Source organism: Tachypleus tridentatus, chromosome 13, assembly GCF_004210375.1.
Source record: "Tachypleus tridentatus isolate NWPU-2018 chromosome 13, ASM421037v1, whole genome shotgun sequence".
In the NCBI taxonomy this organism is placed as follows: Eukaryota; Metazoa; Arthropoda; class Merostomata; order Xiphosura; family Limulidae; genus Tachypleus; species Tachypleus tridentatus.
Window position 1 is genome coordinate 17,386,052 of NC_134837.1, and position 24,445 is coordinate 17,410,496.

At 35.1% G+C, this 24,445-nt stretch overlaps 1 protein-coding gene across 3 annotated transcripts in view; it reads left to right on the forward strand.

Moving 5' to 3' along the window:
• Positions 1-24,171, forward strand: part of LOC143238984 (protein turtle-like) — a 574,376-nt gene extending 550,205 nt beyond the window's left edge. For all 3 annotated transcript variants that reach the window (XM_076479675.1, XM_076479673.1, XM_076479674.1), the window contains exons 5-14: positions 382-682; positions 4,412-4,701; positions 14,973-15,263; positions 16,466-16,762; positions 17,758-17,886; positions 19,066-19,093; positions 19,881-19,975; positions 21,740-21,939; positions 23,130-23,321; positions 23,903-24,171. In XM_076479675.1, the coding sequence (XP_076335790.1) occupies positions 382-682; positions 4,412-4,701; positions 14,973-15,263; positions 16,466-16,762; positions 17,758-17,886; positions 19,066-19,093; positions 19,881-19,975; positions 21,740-21,939; positions 23,130-23,300 (1,802 nt within the window). In that variant the 3' untranslated portion in view covers positions 23,301-23,321; positions 23,903-24,171. The remainder of the gene's footprint in view (positions 1-381; positions 683-4,411; positions 4,702-14,972; positions 15,264-16,465; positions 16,763-17,757; positions 17,887-19,065; positions 19,094-19,880; positions 19,976-21,739; positions 21,940-23,129; positions 23,322-23,902) is intronic.
• The last annotated feature ends 274 nt before the right edge of the window (positions 24,172-24,445 follow it).

Here is a 24,445-nt window from a genome sequence, read left to right on the forward strand (position 1 = left end):
TTACGAGTCGAACGCCTTAACCCATCTGGCCGTGTCGGGCCCGGTAATTATAACACAACAATAAATGATAGAAACTTGAATGGTAGTTATATAAAAATTAAAAGTAGCGACTTGACGGCGAAGAGATTTCGCCATATCAGCAGTTGAATTTGTAATTTTAAGTTCGAGACTTTGAATGGAATGGCATATTTTAAAATTACAGATTCACCATTGTTTGCAGTTATTCATGGGTAAGTAAATTATATATCTTGTTCTTCTTTATTGAAAACTGTCGTTTAATATTATATTGATTCAGTTGTTCCATATTTTAATCTGACTATAATTCAATAAGTAGGTAAATAAAAATGACTTTTAATTTATAATGAATTTTCTACAATTTAGTAAAACCACTAGAAGTCGATATTACGCCAACACGACGTCCCATGTCAGCAAACAAAAAAGTTGAACTAACATGTGTTGCTCGTGGTTCTCGGCCTCCTGCAACCATCACATGGTGGAAAGGATCGCAGCAGATAAAGTCTTCTGTTGAAAGTGTCAACACTGAAAGTGAAACCGCAATTAGTGTTTTATCGTATTTGCCAATGGTGGAAGACAACGGGAAATATTTGGGGTGCAGAGCCGAAAATCCGAGAATTTCTGGAAGTGCTATTGAGAAAGGCTGGAATGTGGAAATCCAGTGTGAGTAAGTCTGTCATCATTTTAAAAGTCATTCATCAGACCCCTCATGAAAAACAAACTAAACAATCTGTTTTTTTTTAATTTGAATTAAAAAGTTTGGACATGTTTATTGGTTAAAAATGGGACATTTCCCATAATTCGTTTTTAGCGTTAGGGCAACGAAAAGTGATTTTAATTGGTGATGTTTTTAAAATACATCAGCGCGTCACGAGCTTAAATGTTGATCACAAGAGCTGTGAAAGTCTCCAAATGAAACGCAGAGGTATAAAGTCACCATTTTGTATCACTTTGTTATCACTTATGCAACAAACGTAGTACACTTTTTTGCCTGCAGCTGCTTACAAAGTGTTCCTGTTTACTCATCCCACTGTTGACTATTGTGATGCTTTCACCATCCCTATTAAATTTCAGATGAAACCTACTAAACATAGATAGGTGATAGCAGAAGCATAGGAGGTTGGCAGTTAATGATGCTAAGAACGTGGCTTTAATGATATATACTGAATTTATTTCTAGCTAGTATACGTTAGTATAAGCTGGTCTGGAGACGTGAGAATACTCTATTTCACTTTTGTTTCTTCTTTTTTTAACCAATTAACAAACGAAAGGTTGTCTCTAGGTTGTCTCGAAAAGATACGTCCAAATCCACCTTCTCTGAAGGTTTTCGGATTGAACTCACTTTTCAGGTTCAGGACACACAGGACAGCCAAGTTTAAGACACGCCTTGGCTCCTTGAAGACGGGTTAAAAGGACGAAAAATTTGTTTTAAAGGTTTGTCCACCGGCTTTTACTACAACTGTAACTTAACTCGCCACTGTTATACATTAACACATTTTCAAGTACAATGCAGCATGTTCATCCTACGAAAACCTTGTTCTCGTGTTAGAATCTCCAAAACAGTGTAAGAGCTTTTAAATGTGTTTTAATTATTAAGCTTTAAGTAAAGATAATTGGTATAAGCGTCTTAGAAAGTGATTGCTGTTAACAATGGAAGTATTGTGACAACGGAAGTTTACTGCAACTAACAGTTTAAGTGCATAATTATCAAACGTTTACTACGTTCTCTTTTATTATCTGACGTCAACAACTCCAGAAAACCGATTTTTTTTTTTTGTCACTCAATATTTCTCTTACGGATTCATTAGGAGCTTGTCGTTGTACGTACTGCGACACAAAGAAAGATTTGTCATGCTTTGACGCAATGGAGTTGTTAAGAACAGCAAGAAATTATATTTACAATATACGGTGTTATATTAGTTAATGTTGTATTGTTATGTTACTGAATCACTGTTACGTTTAGAAGACAATACTATTAAACCATGTTGTCGTTTTTTTAATTTGAATTTCGCGCAAAGCTACACGAGGGCTATCTGCGCTAGCCGTCTCCAATTTAGTAGTGTAAGACTAGAGGGAAGGCAGCTAGTCATCACCACCCACCGCCAACTCTTGGGCTACTCTTTTATCAACAAATAGTGGGATTAACCGTCACATTATAACGTCTCCACGGCTGAAAGGGGGAGCATGTTTGGTACGACCAGGATTCGAACCCGCGACCCTCAGACTACGAGTCGAACGTCTTAACCCATGTGGCCATGTTTTGTACGAGGCAACATATGGAAGTTCTTCATTAATCTACACTTTTTTAATCAGATAAAGTGTTATTTTTATTTATATTTGGAAGCAAACACTCGGTCTGGATGTATTTCTTTGGATATTTTTTTTTGTAAAGAAAACACACTAATTTTCTATTTCATCAATGATTTAAATCCATTTCCACATGGCCTAGCACGGCCAGATGGTTAGGGTACTCACAACCTGAGAGTCATAGATCCGAATCCCCATCACACCAGCCATGCTAGCCTTCAGAGTCGTGGGGGCGTTAAAACGTTACAGTCAATCCCGCTATGCGATGGGAAAGAGTAACCCAAAAGCTGGCGGTGGGTGGTGATGACTAGCTTCCTTTACTCTAGCCTTACACTGCTAACTTAGGGACGGCCAGAGTAGACAGCTCTAGTGTAGCTTTGCGCGATATTCAAAACAAAACCAAAACCAAACCTTCTGTACGGTTTCACTTCCAGCGCCACAAACAGATATTATAGACCTGAATGACATGCTAAGTTTATGGTTTTCCAGTTTACTCTATTATTTTGGGTCTTCTATTATTAACTGAGTAATAAAAAAGTTTCTTTGTTGTTATTTTTAAATGGAGTTGTTGTCGTAAAGTAATGAAATAAATGTGTCCCATTAAAAACTTACAGTTAACATTCCAGACAAACAGGTAAGGATTTAATACATTATATGTCGCTTCAAAACTTACAGTTAACATTCCAGACAAACAGGTAAGGATTTAATACATTATATGTAGCTTCAAAACTTACAGTTAACATTCCAGACAAACAGGTAAGGATTTAATACATTATATGTAGCTTCAAAACTTACAATTAACATTCCAGACAAACAGGTAAGGATTTAATACATTATATGTAGCTTCAAAACTTACAATTAGCAGTCCAGACAAACAGGTATAGATTTAATACATTATATGTAGCTTCAAGTTATAACTTGTGACTTCTAGCATATGTTTGTTATTATTCAGTTGTCTTACTGTCTGCTTTGTTAGTTTCATCTGGATAAAAAAGAAACAACAAAAAACCAGCCACATTTTTAAGAAAGTAGTGAACTCTGTGTGTGTGAGTACTTATGTTTTACAGCCACATGTTTTAAGAAAGTAGTGAACTCTGTGTGTGATAGTAATGTTTTACAGCCACATGTTTCAAGAAAGTAGCGAACTGTGTGTGTGTGTGTGAGTACTAATGTTTTACAGCCACATGTTTTAAGAAAGTAGTGAACTCTATGTGTGATGGTAATGTTTTACAGCCACATGTTTCAAGAAAGTAGCGAACTGTGTGTGTATGTGTGAGTACTAATGTTTTACAGCCACATGTTTTAAGAAAGTAGTGAACTCTGTGTGTGAGTACTAATGTTTCACAGCCACATGTTTCAAGAAAGTAGTGAACTCTGTGTGTGAGTACTAATGTTTCACAGCCACATGTTTCAAGAAAGTAGTGAACTCTGTGTGTGAGTACTAATGTTTCACAGCCACATGTTTCAAGAAAGTAGTGAACTCTGTGTGTGAGTACTAATGTTTCACAGCCACATGTTTTAAGAAAGTAGTGAACTCTGTGTGTGAGTACTAATGTTTTACAGCCACATGTTTTAAGAAAGTAGTAAACTGTGTGTGTGAGTAGTAATGTTTTACAGCCACGTTTCAAGAAAGTAGTGAACTCTGTGTGTGAGTAGTAATGTTTTACAGCCACATGTTTTAAGAAAGTAGTAAACTGTGTGTGTGTGAGTACTAATGTTTTACAGCTTTCAGGAGTCTGAAAAATAAAATATGAATAATGTATCTTTCTGAATTCTTTATCAGTCCGAAACAAAGTAAAACAATAAAATAAGCAGAGAAGTGTAAGTAATAACGAAAATGTCTCTTCATGCATAAGCAAAAAAAAATATGATCTTCGTGAACGAGTGTATTTCTATGAGTTAATTTGTCATTTGAAAAACTATAATTTATCACTAAACTTTAAGAATTAGTTGTGAAAAGCAAGTGAAAAAGTTAGAGGTCTGTCATATAATCGTTGTTGCTAGCTAAAGAGGTAAATTAAAGAGATTTGGTTACTGTGAAATCTTATCTTCCTATCCTCATATTCACAATCTGTCTTGGTATAATTAGACACGCCAAACGTCTCTTTACGACTGGTTTCCGGTACCGAAGACGGGGTGTAAGGGAAGGAAATGACGTAAAATTCCAATGTGACATTCAGGCTCATCCTTGGGTACAGGAAATAAATTGGCATTTCAACGGTCGTCAACTGGTCAGCGACTCCTCACTGGGAATTTTGATCAGCAGCCAGACACTGGTTCTAAAAAATGTCAGTAGGAGAATGCGAGGCCGAGTCTCCTGCGCAGCTGCAAACATTGAAGGCTTGGGTATCAGCGATGACATATTTTTGAAGGTCGAGTGTACGTTGTTTTCTCTTACAAATTATTATTATTATTATTATTATTATATATATGTGTAAACACGTGTACAGAAATTAAACGAAAATTTTCATAATTTGAAATATTTTTATTAAAATAATGCATGTAAAAAATATCGACGTTTATTAATGAATTGGTTGGAGAATAAATTTCAGTTCACTCTATTCGCAACACAATTGGCCCTGCATGTCCAGGTGGTTAAGGCATTCGACTCGTAATCCGAGGGTCGTGGGTTCGAGTCCTCGTCGCACCAAACATGCTCGCCCTTTCAACCATGAGGACGTTATAATGTGACGGTCAATCCCACTATTCGTTGACAAAAGAGTAGCCCAAGAGTTTGCGGTGGGTGGTGATGACTAGCTGCCTTGCCTCTAATCGTACACTGCTAAATTAGGGACGGCTAGCACAGATGGCTCTCGAGCAGCTTTGCGCGAAATTCGAAACAAACCAAAACACAACACAATTAAGCGTTATTGAATTTTAGTAGCGGAACTAATACGAAGTAAACCTTTTTGCAACATTAGTGATTTATATGTTACCTGTATGAACACACTGGTGTTTCTTGTGATTATTCTCATAATATATCAACACTTTAGTGTCTTTACGATTACACTTAGAATTTCTCAACATGTGTCTCTAGTGAACGAACTTAGAATCAGTGAGATATCCAGTTTCCTATCTTCATGCCCGTTATGACCAGGTGGTTAAAGTGTGCTCGACTCTTAATTTGCGGGTCGCTGGTTCGAATCCTCGTCGAACCAAACATGTTCGCCCTTTCAGCCGTGAGGGTGTTATAATATGACTGTCACTCTCACTATTCGTTGGCAAAAGAGTAGCCCATAAGTTAGCGGTGGGTGGTGATGACTAGTTGCCTTTCTTCTAATCTTACACTGCTAAATTATGGGCGGCTAGCGCAGATATCCCTCGTGTAGCTAGCTTTGCGCGAAATTGAGAAGCAAAATAAAAACAGTCTTATCTTCATAGTAATGCCTCTAATAATTAATCTCTGTACCTTGTAACATGCCACTGTCTGTAATGATTAATCTTAATATCTACATGCTAGTGTATATATTGATTACTTGTAGAGTCTGTATGCACGCCATTGTACCTAATGATCATATCTACAGCCTATCCAGATACCACAAAATGTAATGATAACAGTCGGAATATATAAGCACATTATTGTCTCCAGTGTCTAAGCTCAGGATATATAACATACTATTGTTTCTAGTTACTACACACAGAATATATGACAATTTATTATCTTATTGTGATTGCTATTAGAGTTTATTTACACGTTAGTATCTCTAGTGATTACTCTGAGAAACTATATACTTGTAGTTCTTGTAGTTTTAACTCCTGGAGCTTATCTCTCATCAGTGTTTGTCCAAACTAATCTACATACCAGTATCTGATTTAATCTATTATTATTTTATTACATTCTCTTCAAAGATTCTGTTTTTTCAAATCATAATTCTGAGATAAAATATAGTCACAATGAAATATGAGATCACGAGCTCGATGTCAGAATAAACGTTGTACTGGAGACTGAAAGTCAAAATCAGATTAAACTGGACTCGCATTCATCAGAGAACGTAAGTCTGTTGTATTACTCTAGCTTTGAAACTTGCTGCTAATTTCACTTGAAGGTGGCTCAAACAGACTATACTGTTATGCGTTTTACGAGAATCTGATATACCAAACCTGTTTTTATGTTGCCATGGTAATCAGTGATTGAGTAACTGTCCAAATGTTATCCTAAGAACATATACGATATATTGGTTTTGTTTAAAGCAAAATAAGTTCTTTTTTTTTACTTACACTTTTAGAATAATTAACATCATTGTATTAAGTTTATTTTTGAAAAATAAATTAACTCAAAATTGTATGTTGAATATTAATAACACCAAAGATAATTTGGAAATTGGAACGTATCAAAAATCAAAGTTCCAATTTAAATCTATTAAATACGAGGATCATTTAATACATATACAAATCCCACTTTAAATAACTTATTATCAATAATAACCATAACTCTTACACTGAATGTTTCTTGTTTGTTTTCTTATAGCAAAGCCGCATTCGGCTATCTGCTGTGTCCACCGAGGGGAATCGAACCCCTGATTTTAGCGTTATAAATCCGTAGGCTTTCCGCTATATCAGCAGATGACTTATAATGAATTAGAAAGATTACAATGCGTTTTGTTCAAACGGACTTTGTCGTGCATTGCATGATAATATTTTCAAAACGTTTCGCAAATGAAGTTTGCAAACAATCTACGGTTTCGACATGCAGAAACCGTCGTTTCGTGTCAGTTTTGCATTTACAGGTAGAGACAATAATGTGATGACACGAAAATATCCTGAAATCAAACTAACAATTGTTTCAGTGTTTATACCTTTGAAATCAATATAACAAAACAATGATCCTACGTTATTTTATCGATATGGATAAGATTACAAGAGATAAGATACGCGTCGTGTACAATGTTGTAAGATGGAGTGTTCAGAGCTTACTTATGGCAATCATTCAAACATCTACAGACAGTTGGATCAAGTCGTGTAGAATGTTGTAAGATGGAGTGCTCAGAGCTTACTTATGGCAATCATTCAAACATCTACAGACAGTTGGATCAAGTCGTGTAGAATGTTGTAAGATGGAGTGTTCAGAGCTTACTTATGGCAATCATTCAAACATCTACAGATAGTTGGATCAAGTCGTGTGGAATGTTGTAAGATGGAGTGTTCAGAGCTTACTTATGGCAAGCATTCAAACATCTACAGACAGTTGGATCAAGTCGTGTAGAATGTTGTAAGATGTAGTGCTCAGAGCTTACTTATGGCAATCATTCAAACATCTACAGACAGTTGGATCAAGTCGTGTAGAATGTTGTAAGATGTAGTGCTCAGAGCTTACTTATGGCAATCATTCAAACATCTACAGACAGTTGGATCAAGTCGTGTAGAATGTTGTAAGATGGAGTGTTCAGAGCTTACTTATGGCAATCATTCAAACATCTACAGACAGTTGGATCAAGAAGGTGATGGAACTCTTGACGAAAACAGCTTTATCATCATAGGTAGTTCCCATAGAGAAGAAACTGTTAGGATAATACAGAACACTCAAACTTTAATTGAATGACAATTTTGTTACAATAGTTTTTTTTATACAAGTCAACCCCCTATCTACATACCAGTATGTGTCATAATTACTGTAAGAATTTTCCACCTGCCCATATCTATAATAATTAATATTCCAATCATTCTATATACTACCATTTATACTAATGACTGTAATAACACTCTGTCCGTCAGTATGTATAATAATTACTGTCCTAGTCTATATACATTCCAATATATGTGGTAATTATTGTCTCATTTATTCTACACGCCAGTATACGTAATAATTACTGTAAGAATTCTCTACTAGCCCGTATCTATAATAATTAATACTCCAATCTAGCTATATACCAACATATATAATAATTACTGTCCGTGTCTGTCTTTATACCAGTATATGTAGTAACTACCTACCTGGACTTTATACTTGTCAGTATATATAATACTTACTGTCATAATTTGTCTTCTTGTAAGTAACTTATTTCTGTGCCAGTTTATCTACATACCAGTATATGTTGTGATTTTTCCGAGTTTTACCTTCGTATTATTCACTAATCTATATTAGTGTGTTGTAAAATCTAGTACAATTACTACATACAAAAGTTTTAACCTTCAAGAAACTGCTTTAATGCTAGATTTTACTGTTTCAGATGCTTAAGGCATTTATTAATAACATATAAAAAGTTTAAGAAGTTCTATATCGGGCAACATTTATTTTTACTTATATTTATGGGGCACGTAACCTGGCCCTACTTGCTTTACGACAGTAAACACCAACCAAAGAACTTACTTTTCCGAGAAATACATTTCTAAATATCAAAAACATAGACGTCAAGTATAGAGATGATAAATAAGTATAGCAACCTGTAAAGTATTGCTTACCTTGAATATAAACTTACGAAAATTGTTAAATAAATCAATGTTATAAAACTAGCAGTTTGAATAGAATATCTTTTGTAAACACGTATTTATCCTGATATTTAAGCATTTGCATCACTTGCATTGACATCTGTTATAATTCTGTATATAACTTACTAACAATAATAATAGGCCCGGCATGGTCTGGTGGTTAAGGGACTCGACTTATACTCTGAGGATCGTGGGTTCGAGCCCCTCTCACACCAAACATGCTCACCATTTCAGCCGTGGGGATGTTATAATGTGACGGTCAATCCTACTATTCGTTGGCAAAAGAGTAGCCTAACAATTGGCGGTGGGTGGTGATGACTAACTGCCTTCCTTCTAATCTTACACTGGTAAATTAAGGATGGCTAACGCAGATAGCCCTCGTGTAGCTTTGCGCTACATTCAGAAACATACAATAGCAATCAATGATGTTAGCAACAGCCACACAAGTGTTAAAAGCGTAAACAGCAACAAAACTCATGAAATACTAGAATAGCAAAAAAAAATTCAAGATGAGTCTCATATCCATAAGATGGGATGAAACTTATCCATTGGATAAGAGTAACTGGTTTAATTCTTAACCAGAGTTCAGAACATATATCGGTTTTTATGGTTTTGTTTGTTTTGAGTTTCGCGCAAAGCTACACAAGAGCTATCTGCGCTAGTCATCACCACTCACCGCCATCTCTTGGGCTACTCTTATACCAATGAATAATGGAATTGACCGAAATATCATAAAGGCCCCATGATTTAAAGAGCGAGCATGCTTGGTGAAGAGAACACATATCTCTTAGCATCTACGGGCACCTTAAAGTGCTATTTATAAATGAGCGTTGAAAAGAATATGACTGCTATTGCTCTAATGTGAAGTTTCCTCCACCAACTCATATAAAGTTTAATATTTATGTTAAAGATATAGAATATCTTACCTAAAACCTTTCAAATAACACTATACTAAGAGAACAAAATACATCTTCAACAGAGTACTATTTTTGGACAAATGCATAATGACATATACAGTACTAAGTTATATCATGATTCTTCCTTTCAAAACTATAATTTTTCGACAAAACAAGGCTTGGGACTGTCCAACCTCCTCAGTGTTACCAAAACTAATTACTAAACAAGGCTTGGGACTGTCCAACCTCCTCAGTGTTACCAAAACTAATTACTAAACAAGGCTTGGGACTGTCCAACCTCCTCAGTGTTACCAAAACTAATTACTAAACAAGGCTTGGGACTGTCCAACCTCCTCAGTGTTACCAAAACTAATTACTAAACAAGGCTTGGGACTGTCCAACCTCCTCAGTGTTACCAAAACTAATTACTAAACAAGGCTTGGGACTGTCCAACCTCTTCAGTGTTACCAAAACTAATTACTAAACAAGGCTTGAGACTGTCCAACCTCCTCAGTGTTACCAAAACTAATTACTAAACAAGGCTTGGGACTGTCCAACTTCCTCAGTGTTACCAAAACTAATTACTAAACAAGGCTTGGAACTGTCCAACCTCTTCAGTGTTACCAAAACTAATTACTAAACAAGGCTTGGGACTGTCCAACCTCCTCAGTGTTACCAAATCTAATTACAAAACAAGGCTTGGGACTGTCCAACCTCCTCAGTGTTACCAAAACTAATTATTAAACAAGGCTTGGGACTGTCCAACCTCCTCAGTGTTACCAAAACTAATTACCAAACAAGGCTTGGGACTGTCCAACCTCCTCAGTGTTACCAAAACTAATTACTAAACAAGGCTTGGGACTGTCCAACCTCCTCAGTGTTACCAAAACTAATTACTAAACAAGGCTTGGGACTGTCCAACCTCCTCAGTGTTACCAAAACTAATTACCAAACAAGGCTTGGGACTGTCCAACCTCCTCAGTGTTACCAAAACTAATTACTAAACAAGGCTTGGGACTGTCCAACCTCCTCAGTGTTACCAAAACTAATTACTAAACAAGGCTTGGGACTGTCCAACCTCCTCAGTGTTACCAAAACTAATTACTCAGTTGGCACAAGTAAAACCTCTGTAATTTCTACGTACTGGCGAACGGCCCAGATCCTACTTTCTGCAATTTCAAAGACGAGCCGTCCATCTTACAGTTGCAGTGTCTCTAACGAAAAATTTCCTCGTGAGCTGGTCCTTTGTTAGTGTATCTTGAGAAGAACAGCTTTTGGCGCAGTTCCCATCCATAATTGAGATGGTCAGTAGTTGATTCTTCGTTCAAAGATATCCAATGTTGCATTTGACAGAAGTCTTTCAACGAACGTTACATAACAGTTGTAGGAGTTAGCGACATTTTTTTCTCTACTATCGCTGTATTTGATATAGCTGAGATGGTTCAACATTTCACCTTTCTACGATCAAATATAACAAACAGCGCTTCCTTGTTTTCATGATTTCATCAAGACTTCCATGGAAGACTGATACAATTTTATGGCTTAGTATCTTCATGGGCTTATTTTTCCTTGCCTATTAGTTTGGACGTTGCATCGCATCGTCTGAAATCGTGAACGAAGAGAATGCTACTGCAAATGTCATGGCTTATAAGTTCTCAGGTATATTTGATGTTCCACTTCATCAATGTTTGGCTTAATCATGCAGTATCATGGCCTGTGCAGTCCATTTTGATTTTCTTTGAAGATTAATGTGTCAAACTATCAGTTTGTTCCACCATTTTCATGGCCTAGGACATCTTAGGTTTGACGTCTTAGATACTTGGTTTGATCCACCAGTATTATGATACGTTACATCTTGGTTTTATTCGTTGTTTAACATCGAAGATTTTCAGTTAGTTCCACCAGTGCCAGAACCTTTTACATGTTCTGTTTTTCTTTTATGCTCCACCTCCTAAATTCTTGGATTGATCCATCTGCACTATTTGTTGGTAAAATAGTAGCCCAAGAGTTGGCGGTGGGCAGTGATGACTAGCTGCCTTCCCTCTAGTCTTACACTGCTAAATTAAGGACGGCTAGCACAGATAGCCTTCAAGTAGCTTTGTGCGAAATTCCAAAACAAACAAACAAATGATCCATCTGTGTCATGGCCTAACACGTCTTGCGTGTTATCTTTGGTGTTCCACGTCCTTGAATCTTAGTTTGTAATACCAGTGTCATGGTCTAATATTCCTTCATCGTATTTAATGTTTAACATCATAAATTCTCAGCAGGATCCACTAAAGTCAAGGCTCAAAGCATCTTAGATAAGTTTGATGTTCTCAGATCTTTAAGTCTTGGTTTGTTCTTCCAGTGTCATGCCCAAGTACATCTTGCGTTTGTTTCATGTTTCACATCAAAGGTTCTCTATTTGGTGAACCACTGTCATAACCTATCATATTTTGGGTTTGTTTAATGTTCAATGTCTTGAATTTCTCATCTTGATCAATCAATGTAATGGCCAAGTCCATCTTGTGCTTTTTTAATATTCCGTGCTATAGATTCTTAGTTTTACCCACCAGTGTAAATACCTAACACATCGCCAGTATTTTTATTGTTGTTGTTGTTCCACGTCATATATTGTTGATTTGATATACCAGTGTTATGACATAGCACATCGTGAGTACGTTTGATATTCCGCGCCTTAAATTCTCTGTTCATTCTACCAGTGTGTTTGTCTAGTACATTCTTGTTTTTTTCTAATGTTATACGTCCTGTATTATCGGTTTTATCCATCAATGCCATGAACTAATAAATCTTCAGTTCGTTTAATACTTTGCTTCTTATATTTTCGGCTTGACCTTCCAGTGTCATGTCAGTGTACATCTTGATTTTGTTTGATATTTCATGTCCTAGATCACTGGCTTTTTCCTCTATTGTGATGGCTTAGTATCTCTTCGGTTTGTTTAATGTCTCACGTTCTAGATTATTGGTTTGATCCACCAGTGTCACGTTCTAGATTATTGGTTTGATCCACCAGTGTCATGTCCTAGCGCATCTGTGGTTTGGTTTTCTTCATTTTCTAAATCCCATATTCTCGGTTTGATACACTAATGTGATGGCCTAATACATTTTGGCTTCATTTGATATTCCACTTCATAGAGTCTCTATTTGATTCACCAGTGTTATAGCCTATCATATTTTGGATCCATACAATGCTTCGTGTCTTAGATTTTTGGTTTGATCCATCCGTGTAACAGTCGAGTACATCTTGGGATTCTATATTCTAGATACGTAATTATATCCATTATATCCAACCTCTTTTGTTTAATGTTCTACATTTTAATTGTTGGTTTTATACACCAAGATCATGGTCTAGCACTTCTTGGGCATGTTTGATGTTCGACATCATAGATGGAAGTGAAAAATCAAACATACCATTATAACCATAATGGTGATCCACCAGTTTAATGACCTACATAGTACATCATAGGTATTGTTTGATGCTCCATATCCCAGATTCCCGGTTTGATTCACCAATGTTATAACCTAGTATTTTTTGTATTTGTCTGATGTTCCAAATGTAAGATGTTGTTTTTTCCACTAGTGTTATGGCCTGAGTTTATCGTGAAATGTTCCACGTTTTAGAGTCTGGGTTCGATACACGAGTGACATGGCTTAGCATATATATATATTCTCTTTCAGCTCTAGATTCTCGGTTTGATCCACCAGTGTTATGGCCTAGTGAATCTTGGGTTTGTTCGATTCATTTTTCACGATGTATATTCTCAATTAGATCCATCAGTGTCATGACCTGGTACAAAATGGATATGTTTGATGTTTCTCGTCCCAGATTCACAAGTTTCATGACCGACGTGTATATTTGGTGTGTTTGATATTCCATGTTCTAAAGTTTTTTATTTAGTGCAAATTTGCATTTGTCTCTGTGTGAAATGTTTGAAATCTCTTGAAATATTTTGTTCTGAAGAAAAACGAATCGCTGTTTGTTGTGGTTGCAATGGAGAACAGTTATTTCTTCTCAAGTGCACATTTTATCTACCGTGATGGAAAAATAGCAGTAGATATCTTTGATATCAGCCGCCTAAAAAGTAAAAGTGCGTAAAAAGTTACATACTATTTAATAACTCGTTCAATATATACTTTACAATCAGGATGTAGCCAGACCTGTAGAAACAAGAAAACGTTTTACTCTTATCCACAGGTATTTCGTTTCAGTAAAACTATGTTAAGTGTAATACTTTTATCCATAATTTACGATATATGAAGAGCATCTGTTATTTCTGTATTGAAATACTTCATTTTAAAACTTTAACCATCCAGATCCGACCGGTTCGGAAAGAAAACATTTGCTTATTGTGAGTATAACCCTACAAATATATAAGGTTTGCATTTTAATTTACATTTTTATGAAAACTTTATCGAAAAAATATTTGAAATGACGTTTATCTTCATCTGATCAGCAGGACTTGCTTCCCATTCTACCAACAGTTCATCTGGCTAAAAGTGTGGTACTCTAGATATTAAAATCCCGTTACGTTTGACTCTAATAGTAAAATATAAACACAAGTAAAATATGCTTTACCATTTTAGATTCTCCCAGGCTTTTGATATGTTGTTCAATATTATTCCATTCATTAGTTCAAGAAGAACATGTTTTTTTGGACAATGAAATGAAGAACAAAACATATTTCTTTGGGCTATGTTTTTATAGATTCTTTTAATGGAATATATTAATATATATATCATTCTTCAAACTGACCATTGGACAATAAGAAATCACGAATCTAATAGTTTCATTATGTAATGATTTTGTTCTCTGTAACACCGCAATAAATAATAATGTCTCTACTTGTTTTTTGCGTCACTGATGATGATATGATAGACGACATATCATCCAGTGGATATTGATAATATAAGAGGTGAAGCACATTGGACATTATATGTTTATGACATGTCAACCTATATAGACATAAAGTTAACGATGTCCCAGATGGTAGAGAGTGACGGTTTATCAGATAGATCATTGTATATTCATAGATGGTGTTGATGTCTTAGGTGGTGTATTTTACAATAGATGATATACCAGTCAATCCAAGGGATAACAGGTAATGATGTCTGAGATGTCACCTAATTTAACGAATACAATTACAATAAACATAGAATTTGATAATATATGCTAAAGCTATATTAAGTAGCACATTCGATAATGTCTCAGGCAACACTTTGAGTAACAGATGGTTATGATATATAATATAGTACAATATATATTGGATGCTAATGACATTCTAATTAACAGGTAGCATAATGATTGATGAAATGTTCTTTTCTCAGACTCTCCAGTTTGTCAGCCTTTCCAAAAGTCCGTCTATGGAGTTTCAAATCAAGAAAGTATCGATGTAGAATGCCACCTGGAGGCAGACCCTAGAGATATTAAGTTCTTTTGGCGTTTCAACAGCTCTTCTAAAGTAGAAGATACGATACTTCACAAGATCCACAGCGAGTTTCAAAGCATTGCGTCATACAGAATACAGACCAGTGAAGACTATGGGACCCTTATGTGCTGGGGGGAGAACAGTATCGGAGTGCAAAGAGAACCATGTGTTTTTAAAATTATACCCGCAGGTAGAAGCATATGTGTTTTTGTAGATTTTCTTGTCTTTTTATGGAAATTTGACTTGTAATCTGAGAGTCGCAGGTTCAAACCCCGTCACACCAAACATTCTCGCCCTTTCAACGGTGGGAGCGTTATAATGTTACAGTCAATCCCATTACTAATTTGTAAAAGAGCAACCTAAGAGTTGGCGGTGGGTGGTGATGACTAACTGCCTTCCCTCTAATCTCACACTGCTAAAGTAAGAACGGCTAGCGCAGATAGCCCTCGTGTAGCTTTGCGCGAAATTCAAAACAAATTAATAAACAAATTATTGAAATGATTAGCCAATGGCTTCATCGGTTCACAAGTAGAAAGTAGGCCTCAGTAAACTTAGATCTCTATAAAGGGAGCAGACCTGAAAAAATAGGCTTAACAAGGTTTACCTACATAACAGACGAGGTTCGTCCAATGTAGCCTAATAGCAGTTAAAGATTATTGCCTCGATAAAAGCTTCTACAGATTAGGCCTAATGTCACTTAAGATTCTATAAATATTAAAGGCCTGAAACGTTTATCGATAAATTCGCCTTGTTTAATTTTCTTTCTGAAATATCAGATGCTCTTATACAAATAATGTGTATTAAATCAACATCGTATTGGTCATAACGTTGTTTTTTTTCCGTAAGCCAAAGTTCTTTATTTACATATATTCTTTTAAATGGAAATAATTCCTATAAAATTGAAACCTACCTGTTCTGCTGTTACAGCTTCGTAAGAGATAGGTTTTTTTCCTTACCTATAATAATATTTATATATTTGTAACGTAAATTTGTGTGTTGTGTATTTTTCTTATACCAAACCAATTTTGGGCTATCTTCGGAGTCCACTGAGGAGAATCGAACCCCTGATTGGAGCTTCATAAATCCGTAGACTTAACGTTGTACCAGCGACGGATATTAAGATAAATAAACAAAGTCTTCACAACAGCTGAATCTGTGTTTTATTTTTCATAATTTAAAAGCATTATAATGTGTTAGAATTAAGTAAATGTTTGTTTTTTATTTTGCATATTGTTTTCAACTGTATTGTTTATTGTTAGTTTATTTTGAGTTGTTTACATTTTTTAACTCTTAACTTATTTCGAGTACTGTAATTTGGATCAATAGCCACTTTATGTATGTGATGTGCAACAAATATATCCTCTTTAGCCAACTTTCCAATCCCTATTACAGAGGCCCCTGAGCCTGTACAAAACTGCACTGTGTTTAATCGCACGGAAGAGTTGATACTAGTGGAGTGTCTCGAAGGTTTTAACGGTGGACTGGACCAAACATTCATCATGGAGATTTATACTAAAGAAAGCGAGTCTCTTTATGCCAAAGTTTCGTCTCACGTACCGATGTTTCTTGTAAACGGACTCACTCCTGGAACCTTCTTTATCTTGTTGGTTTATGCAGTAAACCGTTGTGGTCGAAGTTCAGCGGTGAGAATTTCAACGAGCACTGTTCGGCAAGCAGAAAAACTAACAGGTAACTTAGCGAATAATAACACAGTTCTTCTAAACCACTGTTTAGGTGTTAAACATATTTAATAAAGTTAAAAGTCCAAATGGGCCTGGCCTGGCCAAGACACTCAACTCCTACTTTGAGAGTCGCGGGTTCGATTCCCCGTCACACCAAACATGCTCGCCCTTTCTGCCCTGGGGGCGTTATAATATGACGATCAATCCAACTATTCATTGGTAAAAGAGTAGCCTAAGAGTTGGCGGTGAGTGGTGATGGCTAGCTGCCTTCTCTCTTGTCTTACATTGTTAAATTAGGAACGGCTAGCGCGGATAACCCTCGTGTAGCTTTGCGCGAAATTCAAAACAAACTAAACCAAGTCCAAATAGACGTTTTTTTCTAATCTATTACTGAAGTGTTCTAACAAATTAAGGAACTTTAACAAAGTTATTAAGCCTAATATAAACGTGTTTTGTTTTGTTATTTCTAAACCACAGTTGAAATATAGTGACAGATTGGAAGTTGTTTTTGAATTTCATACAAAACTAGATGGCTATGTGTGCTAACCATTCCTAATTTTGAAGTGATAGACTAAAGAGAAGGTAACTAATGAACACAACCCATCAATAACTCTTGGGCTATTTTTAACCAACAAATAGAGGTATTGATCAAAAAATTATAACGCTTCAACGACTAAAATAACGAGTATATTTGGTGACAGGATTCGAACCAGTAATCCCCAGCCAAGGAGTAGAACACCGTAAAAAAAATGAACAAAACTAATAAGGTTAGATAATTTAATTAAAATTTTCTCCTGAACCTACGTCTCAAGCGTCAGGACAACTTAAGCAAATCTAAGCCAGAAAATCTATTGTGGACACTCTTGTAAACTACGGTTTGGCATTTTTAAAAGTTTCTGAATATTCAACATATTTGAATTGGTTTTAAAGTGTTCTAAACTTTTTCTATGTCATTCTAATAACTATTAAATTTTCACGGTTTTTTTTCTTGTTGTTTTCCAGGGAACAGGGGCGGAGTGTATGTTTTTAACCCAGTACTCACAATATTCATCTCAGCGACTGTAGCCTTGATCTTATTCATTGTAATGTTAGTGATCATAATTAAAGTCAAAAAGAAAAGCACTTTAAAAGGTACTTTTTCTATAGTATAATAACAACTCCAGTTTATTAAATAAAACATTATCACATTATATCTACTGTGTTAAAATATTTGAGAATATATTTTTCAATTGTCTGTATATTAGAATTCCTCGTCTCGTTTCACTCTGCCTTTTGACCTTTGATCTCCCACTTTACTTCGTGTCACTTCACTCGATTCCATCTTTATTCTACAGTTTGCGTTGTTTTATTTCATTTCGTCTTCTGATTCCACGAATATCCCACACTTCACTTTGTTTAATTAATTCTGCCATCTGAGTTCACGGCCACTATATTCTTTGATCCGTCTTAATTTATTTTACCCTTGAACTCACTTTCACCTTGCAGTTAAATTTGTCTTGTTTTTTGCCTGTTCTCTGACCTCACACTCACCATGTATTTTAATTTCTCGTGTTCATTAAATGTACTAATCTCACTTTGAACTTGTGGCTCCATCTATGTGCACTTTTTCACTCACTGATCTAACTTTAACTCAGTAGCTTAACGCAGGTATTCCTAACCTGATACATTTTGTAGTTTTCATTTTCGTGCCACATTTCGTCATATAATTTCTCAGTGTCGTTTAGGTCTACTTCATTTAACATCTGTTTTAAGCTATAGTTAACACTTCATTTTTTTTCGAACCCATTTGCGTTCTATATTTTTTAATAAAACTCCTTTTTCCGTTCCGTTAAGCTTTTATTTTTGTTCTCACACAATGTAAACCGAGTAATAATCCACCTTTAACAATGACATTTCAGTAGGATCACGACCTGTCATGCCCTGGCTACTCAACATCTTCCCCTATCATTTGATGTCAACAACTATTTGCTACCTTAATCTTGACGTGGATTCAAATTCCATACTATGATGTCATTTGTGCTTTGTCTTACTTTGTTTTTGCGCTTAGTTTTTGTACTAAACTGGTCAATCATATATTTATATTATATGCAGTTAATAATATAACCAAATATATCAATGATGCTACAAACAAACTCTGTCAATGTTTGAAAAAGTAACATGTTTTATGTACGAATATCTTACTCAAACCATCATGGTAACAATGTAATATTATTAGCTTTTTCGGAAAATGTTCACATCACCTTCTCATCAGATAATAACCTCCATAAAAGTAAGATATTAATAACTAAACATTTTATTTTTCTATGTCAGCTCAGCAAGAGAGCAACACAAATAATAAGTGAGTAATTTTCTTTCTTTGTCTATCTGCTTTTAATGTTTTGAAACAACCCAGCAAAAACTCTGTTATTAATTCTCATTACTAGAATAATTAAAATCTTCAACAAGTTTCGGATGATATCCATATTTTCTTCAAAGTTATATTTATAATCGTAAAGGTTGTTGATTTTCGTATTCTGAACCTCGTGTTATTTCTAGACGATGTACGCGTTCTTGCAAAGTGATTGTTTTGTTATTTTTTTTCGAAATATGCCAGTCATAACCTAAATATTGAAATTACGTAAGAATAAAGTTATTCATGTCCCCTGAGTAATAAGTAACACGAAACTTGAGAACGTTTAATTCATATATTCGTGTACACATTAAAAGTACTAATAAACAATGTGTGAAAAACGAAGATCCCTGAAATGACTAACGAAAACATGTGCAATACAACTGTAGAATGAATGTGTTGCCAGTTATGAACTATATTTGTAAGAAATTCCACTAACCGATCTCTATTTCGCTATCACTGTAGCTATAAAATCAATTAATTTAAAAAAACAACCAATTTCTTTCGGACACATCTTGAATCATTTATATTTCATTAACCCACATTTCTGAGATGTAAATACACAAACAAACAAGCACGATTTTGTCAAATTACATCAGGATTTCAAAAGCTATCGACTTCACCTTAAACTATCATAATATCTTCAACGTCCCTCACGCGTAGTTTATCACATCATCCACTGTTAATATTAAACAACTTACTTTAAGTATTAATGAATTATTTTATATTTTTGCAGGATAGATGTACAACTGGAAAAACGCGTGGAAGACGAGAACGAAGAAGGCCCAGACATAATTCCAGCCAAAAACATAAACAGAAGGTTTTTAATATGTATGATATATTTCAACGTATTACTCCACTATATCATGAGTGATAATTATGTTCAATGAGAATTTGACATTTATTGTTGCCGTTTATCATAAAGGAAATGAAGTGATGAGGAAATACGTGTATTAGGCCCACAAAACATTATGATAAATGATTAGTTCATGTTACAAATGCTGGTTGTGTCCATTTATTTTACCAAACTGTTTTAGATCTAGAAGTAAGAGATAAGTTATATAAAAACGTTGTATATAAAAGAGTCAATTTATACAAAATGGTAAACATTTTATAGTAAACTGAGTGGTAAGATGAACAGAGAGAAACTGGACAAAACGTGGCCCAACCTTTATGTTCCTATTGTTATCTTTTCCTGTTATAAAAAAAGGGGGTTAAAGCTTTCTCCAGATTGTCCCTGTTTAATTTACATATATTTGTACAATATCGTTATGAAGGTTATCCTTTTATAAGGTTTAGTTATTTCTTATCATCACAGTATGGTTGGCTCCTTTCTGTTAATTCGTTTTTGTTTTGTACGTGTAAACTGTTTTAATCAAATGTCGTTTATTTCTGTTTTTATAAACATTTTAAGATTAATAAAAAAAGCAGGATTTAATCGAAACCGGTTTGATAATCTATTTTACAAATGTAGAGTTTTGAAAATTACGCGAAGCTGTAGTTTCATATTTTACACCTCAAGTCATCGACTTTTTTTTGTTTGTTTTTTTGAATTTCGCGCAAAGCTACAAGAGGACTATCTGCGCCGTCCCTAATTTAGCAGTGCAAGACTAGAGGGAAGGCAGCTAGTCATCACCGCCAACTCTTGGGCTACTCTTTTAAACAACGAATAATAAAATTGACCATCACATTATAATATCCCTACGGCTGAAAGAACGAACATGTTTGGTGTGAGGGGGATTCGAACCCGTGACCCTCAGATTACGAGTCGAACGCCTTAACCCACCTGGTCATGCTGGGCTCGGTTGTTTTTATCATAGCGGTTGTGTAGAAAAAATAACTATTAAAATCATCAAATACTGTTTTATTTAAAAGAACTTAATATACATTCATCAATAATTACTTGATTTACATACTACAGTTACCAACAATCTTTAATGCAAATTAATGTCTACCACTGGAGTTTTGGGTAATGTCGTTACTTCTAAGTTTACTATATACCTTTTAATAATGAAAATAACAACATTTTCACTTCGTTTCGTCTAATTATTTCTCCTAACCTAAAACAGCTATGAAGTTAACATTGTCAAAGTAACTTAACTGTTTAGTTTTGTTAAAGACTTAAGAAGGTGTGTTCCGTTATTTGAAATACTTGTGACAGAAACCCCATATTTGGTCTTCTATATTAGAATTATAGCAGTGCTACAACATTTCTCTACGGCACAGCTCTGCCAGATGGTTAGACTCGTAATCTGAAGGTCAGGAGTCCGAATACCCGTCGTACTAAACATGCTCTCCCTTTCAGCCTTGGAGGCGTTATAATGTTACAGTCAATCGCACTATTCGTTTGTAAAAGAGTAGCCAAGATTAGCAGTTGGTGGTGCTTCCTTCCCTCTAGTCTTACACTACAAACATAGCGATGACCAACGCAGAAGCCCTCGTGCAGCTTTGAGCGAAATTCAAGATAAACAACCGTTATTCTAACATTAATTAATCAATGGCTATTTCATAAATATTTAACATTTTATATTTGGATAATTTTAACCGGAATAAAGTTATCAAATATTCTGTTAAAAAATTTAATTCTCCAAACAGGCTATGACCATGACTCTGATGACACTTGTCTCCAGTTACATGCCACGCCCTCATCTACACAGAGCTATTGTACTGCTGGAAAAGTATTGGTTAGAAGTGATTCACCAGATCAGGGAATTATGTTGTTTCCAGAATCCACGTACAGGAGTCCCACCCAGAAAACAGATACCATTGCTTTACAGAAGCTATTGCCACTTTATGTATGTCTTTTATTACTAATTTTGGAACTTGTTTTGAAGATATATTACAAGATATGTAAAACAATCACTTTTTTTTTAAAGTATACATCACATTTGAAAACTATGAAATTTGTGTTATATTTGGCTACAAAACGTTGCTCCAGGCGAAACTGAAATTTAAACGTTTTTAGTTTCGCTAGAAACACATTAAGTGAATTTTTTTTATGGGCAAACTGTTTCTTATGTGTTTTTTTTTTTTATCGACTGTTCTCCGAATCTGAAATTAGTTCATCTTCTTGAATGATATTAAAAATCATGATGCATGATCGTGTTGAATTCAAATCTTACTAATTATTTAGTGCCATGAACAAAAGCACTGTTAATCTCAATAACTTATTTCACTGTTTTAACTTATTACAAGTACTTGTAATTAAGATTTAGTTAACCAAATTCAAGTGTTGGAAAAGTTTACTTTTATAATAGGGGTAGTGGAAATATGCTTTATTTTAGTATAAGCTGTTAGGGATAATAGTATAGTCGTATTGAAACGCATTTACTCAATATAAGACGTCCGGCATGACCAGGTGATTACGGCACTCGACTCGTAATCCCCGTCACACCAAAAATGCTTGCCCTTTCAGGGTTACAATGTGTCAGTCAATCCCACTATTCGTTGGTAAAAGAGTAACCCAAGAGATAGTTTTCTTATGCTGGTAGAAACCGTTGTTATTTAATGTGACAGATAGATAGCACTTTCCAGTATTAATTCTGTTACTAAATATTCTGTCGTTCGGTTACCCAATATCACTCCTCTTTTCAATGTATCTGTAGTAATAGTAAAGACTTACAGTGCTATAAACACCCCTTGTGGGCGCAGCACAGATAGCCCATTGTGTACCTTCTTGCGTTTAACTACAAACAAACCACTACAATAATTGTTCGACATGTATTTTATCTTAATAAAATTTACTAAAGTGTAATTATAGCTTCAGATGAGAGAAACTAGCTAAGTTTTACCAAGAAATGCCACTATTTATCAGCAAAGTCTGCCTGTTCAATAAGCATGTTTCATTTAGACGGAGATTCTCTATTTTTATTTCTATGACAACTAACCATGTTTTCAAAATGAAAACATTTCTACTCCCAAATGATTGCTAGTATTTTGTTTTTTTCATCAGTTACGCTCAAATTACTTAATATTTTATAAACAGCCTAAAGACCAGACAGAAAGAAATGTTATACTTCCTGGGACGAGCAGACATGCCGTAATTGAAGACAACAAACTGGAACCTTCTACACAAGATATTCAGATTGGAGTTAAAGACGTGTCCATGAAAACTGCCAAGAGTGTGTTGATTAAAAAGCAAGAAAGTGTCGTATAATCTCCTGAAAAGTTCTTTCCGGTAAGGGAATAAAGAAATTCTAATTTTTATTTAGAACTTAATTATGAATGTAATCAGTCTGAAACTGTCATTAAAAAAATTCCTTTAGACCTGTCATGATAATGTTTTGACCACAGTGACTACAAACATAATATGTATATATATATTTCAACCAGATAATTCACGCATAAAAGTATTTTTTTCATATTAGCTTTTAGTTCAAATACACAAGTAACGAATAACATTTTTAAAAACGGATTTTTTTTTTTATCCAAGTAAATAGTTAATTCATGAAAGGTCTACATCGTAGGGTAACATTTAAAAAGTTCATAAGTTGTTCCCGTTTTCAGTGCAAAAAATATTATTTATTTCCTAGATTTTGCAAGAAAAGATTTACTTATTAGCAGAGAAGTGAATGTGTGTTACATATTTTATTGAGAAAAATATGTTTTCATTTTCAGAGACATTATTATGTGAAACAGGTTTCTAATCAAAGAGATGTCCTTATTTGCAGATAATTAAGCACAATCATCAGGTTTTATTACAATTTTCACTTTTCTCTACGCCACTTGCTTCATTCTTTTTCTATCTATCTTTTCCAGGTTCTATTTGATATCAGTAGCACATTTGGATTTTTTGAAGCGACTCCTGGTGTCCAACTTATTTTCCACCTAAGGCTGTCTTTCGTAGCAAAATCCAACACTACCAAGTCACCCACGTTGCACCGCGCGAAACCTTTTACGGACAAACGTTTTTATTTATTTAGTAAAACACTGACCGTCAGGCTTACATGTTCTTGTTCTTTTATCTCCCTTGTTTTGTGAGAATTGCGTATATGATGAATTAATAAAATCAAAAACATTTGGCTCACTGTTTTTGTATGAGTTCTATCTCGTCAAGGCCCGGCATGGCCAGATGTCTAAAACACTCGACTCGTAATCCGAGGGTCGCGAGTTCGAATCTCCGAACATGCTCGCCCTTTCAGCAGTGGGAGGGTTATAATGTGACGGTCAATCCCACTATTCGTTGGTAAAAGAGTAGTCCAAAAACTGGCGGTGGGTGGTGATGAATAGCTGCCTTCCCTCTAGTCTTACACTGCTAAATTAGGCACGGGTAGCGCAGATAACCCTCGTGTAGATTTACGC